This window comes from Tauraco erythrolophus, chromosome 21 (genome assembly GCF_009769465.1).
Source record: "Tauraco erythrolophus isolate bTauEry1 chromosome 21, bTauEry1.pri, whole genome shotgun sequence".
Lineage (NCBI taxonomy): Eukaryota > Metazoa > Chordata > Aves > Musophagiformes > Musophagidae > Tauraco > Tauraco erythrolophus.
The window spans coordinates 4,389,194-4,395,679 of NC_141485.1; the positions used below are offsets into that span (position 1 = coordinate 4,389,194).

General features: G+C 50.5%; 2 protein-coding genes across 3 annotated transcripts; one reads left to right on the forward strand and one right to left on the reverse strand.

The window, feature by feature from the left end:
• Positions 1 to 477: 477 nt before the first annotated feature.
• Positions 478 to 4,327, reverse strand: TAX1BP3 (Tax1 binding protein 3). 2 transcript variants are annotated; one of them, XM_086624676.1, is made up of 4 exons: positions 4,283 to 4,327; positions 2,691 to 2,810; positions 2,251 to 2,328; positions 478 to 2,050 (listed from the first exon to the last, which is right to left on the reverse strand). In XM_086624676.1, exons 1-4 carry the CDS (start codon positions 4,319 to 4,321, stop codon positions 1,913 to 1,915), a joined length of 375 nt encoding a protein of 124 aa, XP_086480802.1. In that variant the 5' UTR covers positions 4,322 to 4,327; the 3' UTR covers positions 478 to 1,912. The 2 variants fall into 2 exon arrangements, with proteins under 2 accessions (XP_086480802.1, XP_086480803.1); XM_086624677.1 differs by lacking the exon at positions 2,251 to 2,328.
• Positions 4,328 to 4,936: 609 nt separating this feature from the next.
• Positions 4,937 to 5,464, forward strand: EMC6 (ER membrane protein complex subunit 6). The gene has a single exon (XM_009980016.2). It carries the CDS (start codon positions 4,937 to 4,939, stop codon positions 5,267 to 5,269), a length of 333 nt encoding a protein of 110 aa, XP_009978318.2. The 3' UTR covers positions 5,270 to 5,464.
• The last annotated feature ends 1,022 nt before the right edge of the window (positions 5,465 to 6,486 follow it).

A 6,486-nucleotide genomic window follows, 5' to 3' on the forward strand; every position in this document is an offset into this window, starting at 1 on the left:
AGATTAAAGATTTGCCAAAGAGGTTACTTCTAAGTGGATGATGTTAATTAACAGCCCCATGATTAAAGTTGGAACATTTTTTTGTTCCTGGACAACTTTCTAACTACACATGGTATATTCTAGGTACAGATCAAGGTCTTGACTTACTTGAAGGTAAGTATTATACCTTTTAAAAGAACTAGAAGGGAATCCATGCATTGTACTTGCACAATACTTGAATGCTCAAAAAATGCTCAAAAGCTAGTATATCTTACAAGGTGCCAACCTAAAGAAAACTAGAACCCCTTCTCCCCTCTGCTAGACACCAGGTGAGGTTTGACAGCTCACTAATACTGCAAGTCAGACCTTACTAATCTCAGACTGCATTGTGTTGATGTAGCCCACGGTCCATTTTGAGCCAGTACAGAGGTGTCAGCTGGAGGCATGCAAGTGATATGGCATTCTTAAACATAAGGAGAAACAGCTCAGGAAATCCAGCTTTGTTTTATTGTGTAAAATCAAGTGGAATAGCAATACAAATAGCAGTGTATCTTTATAGTAACAAAAATAACTTCAACTTGAAAGCCTTAAAATTTACCACTGAATTCTTAAGTTACAAAATTCAAAAGCATTATTGTAATAATTCCATAGATACAAAAATGGTAAAGGCATCTGCTGGTGTGTACAGAACAGTCTGAGATGCATTAATCACAACATACGTACATGGCACAGCAGTAACGTACTGAATAAGTTAGTCTGCCACCTCCTCGTGTTCTATTTACAACAGCTTACCTGAAGACAGCTTAAGGAACATATAGATACATAGAAATCAACTGAAGGGAATTAAGAGCTCCAGTTTTTGGATAACGGTAAAGCTAGCTGCTTAACAAACCACTAGGATGCTAGATAATTAACTCAGCATTGCAGCAAGAATCTTAAATCCTGTGGCATGTTGATTTAAACAACTTAGTATCTTACCAGAAGTTTAAATTTGGTCAAGAGGCACTTTTGGAAATTACTGGCATATTCACCTTTTCCGTCCAATCAATCAGTGACTTAAGCAAAGTCTTCCAGAAGGCAGACCAAAATCCACCCCTCCCATTGCAAGTCTGATATAAATGGAATGAAGAACTGAAGGCTCTACAGCGACGAGCAGCTCTTTTGGTAAGTTCAGCAACAGCATTTTCTTTCCTGCTCCATACTCCTTTCATTAAAACCTGATTCATTTGATGCTACAAATTACTTGGAAACAGGAAAATTAAGGTAGTGTCTATGAACTTTTAGTGTACTTTACAGGCATTAATCTAACGCTTCTGTGTTACTTACTTGTTTTTTGCTTGTTTCTTGTCTGAAGTGGTTGCTTTGTACAGGGAATCTTTGCAGTAAACTGTAATGCCCCAAACCTTTCAGCATATTCCATCTAGCTAGCACACAATGTGAGATTAGTACAGTGCTCCTCCCCACAGCAGCGTGCAACTCTTAATTCTGGTATTTTAATCTGATAACATGAGGGGACAGGACTGCTCACTTCTACAAGCTTAAGCACAGCAAATCCTCTTATCTTCCATAGCAGAAACCATATTTCCTCTTAAAATAGGAAGCTTTTGTTCTACCAAAGAATCCTGTCAAAGTTAAGCTTTCTCCAGTTGCTTCCTTAAATAATCAGGATTTGTCCTGTCCTCCTGAAAGCCATGACTACAATAAAGTCTTACCATGTACCTGCAGGGAAGTCTTTAGAGAAGCACTCTTGCTGAGGGGACTAGTTTTACTACTGCCAGTTACACCAGAGAAAGGAGAAAAAAAAAAAAAGTAGTGTTTACCACAGTTAGGAACATGCACTCCTTCCAGACAACCTGTTCAGGTTCATTTGCTTCCTTGCTTGATATCAGTCTATATATCTCCCTCCCCAACCCTTCCCCAATTTGATGATTGATTAGGACATCATGGATTGTTGCACAGCCTTCTGCAGAGATTGCCTGGTCACCAGCAGCCGTACCACTTCTTCATTCCTTTTCGTCAGCCTCTTCCTAGCTTGGTCATGGGTCACCATTGTCATATCCCAGCCATTCACCTAGGGAAAAAAAACAACATATAATGAGAGACATGCATGGACTCACAGGTGTCCTATAACTGTTCTATCCCAACCATGTAGTAGATATGCTTATGCCACAGCTCAGTTTGTTTGTAAGCCCCACAAACCGTCCTGGAAAGTACCCAGAAGACAGAAACTTCTCTGTAGTACATGAGTACTAGTCTTATCTTTGTGTTTACCTGCATGATCTTATCTCCGATCTGAAGTCCTGCAACTTCCGCTGGGCCTCCTTCTGTCACCCTCGTTACATAGATACCCTGGAAAAAAAATTAATGTTTGTTTACTAAGTATGGCAGCATTAAATACTCAAGGGCCATTCTACTGACAATTCAAAAATACTTTGTAGCACACTAGTAGATAGAACATACTACAATATACTCCCATGATATTACAGGATTCTAGTTAAAAACAGGTTTGTGCAATGTTGGAAAACAGAAAAGGTGGAGAGCTAACTGAAAACAAACTTAGTTAACAAATGACAACAGGGCAACAGAGCAACCTCAGCAGTCAGCTCCGAGAGGACGGAACACAGATGCAAGTGAGCTGAGCTTGCTGGCGGAGCTGGATTCGCTCAGGCTTTTGCAGAGAGAGCAGCTCCAGAAAACAAAGAGCATCTGACCTTGTCGGTCTTGTCTTCAGAGAAAGGATTCTGAGTAGGATCCTGATCAATGCCACCTCCAATGCTGAATCCCAAAATCAAATTGTCACCTTGACGAAGCTTGTGTATTTCAATTCTTTGCTGAAAAGAGAAAAAGATAAAACAGCTGAGTATTGTGATCACTGGAAGAAACCTCAGGTGTGTTTCAGACACAGACAACACACAGTTTGTCTTTCACTGAGATCCCACAACCCTGGTGGAGCAGGCTGGCTGCGTCCCAGCTTGGTGAGCTCCCACATTGCGAGCAGATGCTCTCACACCCCTCGGCAGCGCAGAACCATCACACGCTGTTCGCCGCCTGGCACTCACACGCAACCTTGGTGTTGACAACAGTTGGCTCTGAACTGCTCTCTGCCCTTCCACAAAACAGCAGGACAGGAAGGCATGGGCAAGCTCATCCCAAGGGCACTCATGCCAAGCTCCTTAACTGCTCAGCACTTTACTGCTGCCTGGGGATACAAGGAGAAAACACTAAAACCAGGGCAGGTCTCTGCAAACGTGAGTCACCTCTTGCTCACTAGCAGCCACTAGCCAGACTTATCTTGCTCTTTATCCATGTGCCTTGCGTTCCTGCCTGGCCTCACCAGTGGAAATAACAATCTATTAATAGGATGGTTCTTTTTCAAAATAACTTATCAACGGTCTTTTGTAATCCACAGGCAGTGTCTTCCGATGAATGCAGGTACCTGGCAAGCTTTACACCTTCTCCAAATGCTGTATAAACACCAGCTTGAGCGATTCTTGACCCAAGATAAAAAGGTCTTAACAGGAACCATAACCCCTCAAAAGGTTCTTCAGCCTGATCTAGTGGAGGGTGTCTCTGCTCATGGCAGGGGGTTGGACTAGATGCCCTCTAAAGGTCCCTTCCGACCCAAACCGTCCTGTGATTCCATGTTTCAGCCGGGCTCGGTCACACCGCCCAAAGCACAATCAAATTTCGTGCCCTACGAGACCCCTACTCGCACCGCTTGTTGACCGCAGCAACTACCATCCTGTAAAAGCTCCGCTGCACCAGCCCCACCCGGTCGGGCAGGAGCTCGTCCCGCCTCCGTGCGCACCCGCTCGCAGCACAGGGCACCGAGCGAAGCGCCCAGGGAGCGGCGGCGACGCGGCCGCCGGCGGGACACCGTACCGCGGCGAACGCGCTCCTGCGCCAGGCGCGGGGCAGCGACTTGCTCCCGCTCTTCTCAAGCGACACCGGAAAAGGCGGAGGGGGGGAGTCTGTTCCTGCCGGTTCTCCCATCCGGAGGGAACACCTCCCCTGCCGGTGCGCCCAGCCCGCCCGTAACTCCGGGGGGCGGCGGGGCGGGCCGAGCTCACCGCAAGCGCTGACAGCCGCCGCCGCCCGGGCGGGCAGGGAGCGGCCACCGGGGCCCCCGCAGCCCGCCCGGCCGCGCCCTTCGTCCGCTCCTTCCGCGCACCGGGGCTGCCCCGGGACGCGGCCACGGCACCTCCGCCCGCTGACAGCCCACAGGCGCTGCCAAGCGGCACCGGCACCACCGCCCCCATCCCGCTTCGCAGCCCCCAGCGCCCCCACCGCGCCGCTGTCTCACCACCACGGCGGTGACCGGCTGCCCCGGGACGTACGACATGGCCCCGCCGCCGCCGCCGCCCGAACAAAAGCGCCTCGCCCAGCCCCGCCCCCCGCCGTCGTCGCCGCCCCCGCCAGCCAATCGCCTGCTGCCTCGCCCGCGGCGGCCGGAAGCCAGGCCGCTTTCCCGGCGGCGCCCGCGCCAAGATGCCTGACAGGCGCTTCCGGCGGGGCGGCGAGAGGTGCGGCGGCAGCGGCGGCGGTAGGTTGGGCCCGGCGGGGAGGCGCGGCGGCCTCGGCTCTGGCCCGCGGTGACGGGCGGTGCGCGCTCTCCCTTGGCAGGGCGTGAGGCCTGACGGCCGAGGGGTCCGCGGAGCAGCGCGCCGCCGTGGATGAGAGGTACGGGCCGGGGGGAGGCGGGAGGGCCCCGCGGGCGGTGCCTCCGCGCGGGCGCCGAAGGCCGACGAGCTCCCGGAGCGGCGCACCCTGAGGCGGCCTCGCTGCAGGGGCTGCCCCGGAGCCCGGCGGGCCGGTGCCGCGGCGCGGCTGACCGCGGGCGGCACTGCTGCAGCGCGGGCCGGGGCTGCGCCCGCTCTGCCCACCGGCCCCTCAGCGCGTGTCTCCTTCGCCGCAGTTTCCCGGGGAGAGAGGAGGTGCCCGAGCCCGGCGGGGAGCCATGGCCGCGGCGGTGGCCAAGCGCGAGGGGCCGCAGTTCATCAGCGAAGCGGCAGTGCGGGGCAACGCCGCCGTCCTGGACTACTGCAGGACGTCTGTCTCGGCGCTGTCGGGCGCCACGGCGGGGATCCTGGGCCTGACCGGTCTGCACGGCTTCATCTTCTACTTCCTGGCGTCCGTCCTGCTCTCCGTGCTGCTGGTGCTAAAAGCCGGGCGGCGATGGAATAAGTACTTTAAATCCCGAAGGCCGTTGTTCACGGGGGGGCTGATAGGAGGGCTCTTCACCTATGTCCTGTTCTGGACTTTCCTCTACGGCATGGTTCACGTCTACTAAAACAGCTCGGAGCCACGTTAGCTGCAGTGGTTTTTAACGAAGCAGGAGGACTGATGCCAAAAGTCACCTACTCACCTAGGCCAGCTCACCTTTGAAACTGCTGCTCGTCGCTTGTATGGTTAACACTGTCAGTAAATTATGTCCGAGTACAAATGAATCGGTAGCACTGTTCTAATTAAACTGAATGTGAAACGTAACGTGGATGGCTCCCACAAATGTTTGGTGGTTAAGGAATAACTTCTGTCCCTAATTGCGGGCACAGCCTGGGTTTTGGTTAACGTAGGCCCTTGAGTCCCTGTGTTTTGGATAAGACACACCAATTACAGTCCCTTCCAGATTTGCTGCCTGGCCCTACGCACAAATAGTGATGAAAGCAATGTGTAACACAGCATTCTTAAAAAATAATCCACTGACATAAGGAAATACTGCCCAGTAGCATGTAATTAAGTGTAGGTGAAAGTTTGGTACAGAAATGTAAATGAGTTGCTAGTGCAGACATTATTTCCACAATTGCTGTATGTACACAGTATCAATAAATGACATTGTCACAGGCGCTCTTCACTGGCATGTGCCAAAATCACTGAGTAATGCTCTCACAAGTCAAATACTTTCTTCATTTTTTAGTGTCCGATGAAACACAGACAACCCTGTGTGTGCAGTGTCTGATAATCTGCCAGCTCAGTCCATACTGAGCACACATGTAACCCTGCTGGCATTTCCCACAATTGTGGTTCTGTATGTCTCCAGCAGGAACAGAAAGGAAAAGTTGATCATCCACTGTACAGGTAATATCTTTGCTATGGAGCTGCTTGTACAAACTCAAGTGTTTAATTGACTTGGTTTGCAGAAGTATGTGTCACACAGAGAATCGTGTGTGTGCAACCTAAAAACCATGCTGTACAGAAGGGCCTTGGGAAGCATTGCCCTAAAGTGACAAGTTTTATTGCTGTACATTAATTACAAGGAGGAAAAAAAATCAAACTCAGAGAAACAAGCTCTCTGAGAAGGAATCTGGTTGTATTTTATCAACGGCACTGGTTGTGGGATTTGTGTTAAACAGGTGGTCTAAAGAAGGGAAATTTTGGGGGGCTTGAAGCCCTTGACTTAAATTCAGGAAAACGTTTGGGTCATCTAAGAAGAGGATGTTGTCCTGTCAAGCTGAAACATCGGTTTCAGTAGAGCACATCAGCTTTATGTGTTACGATGAGCTACTTGGT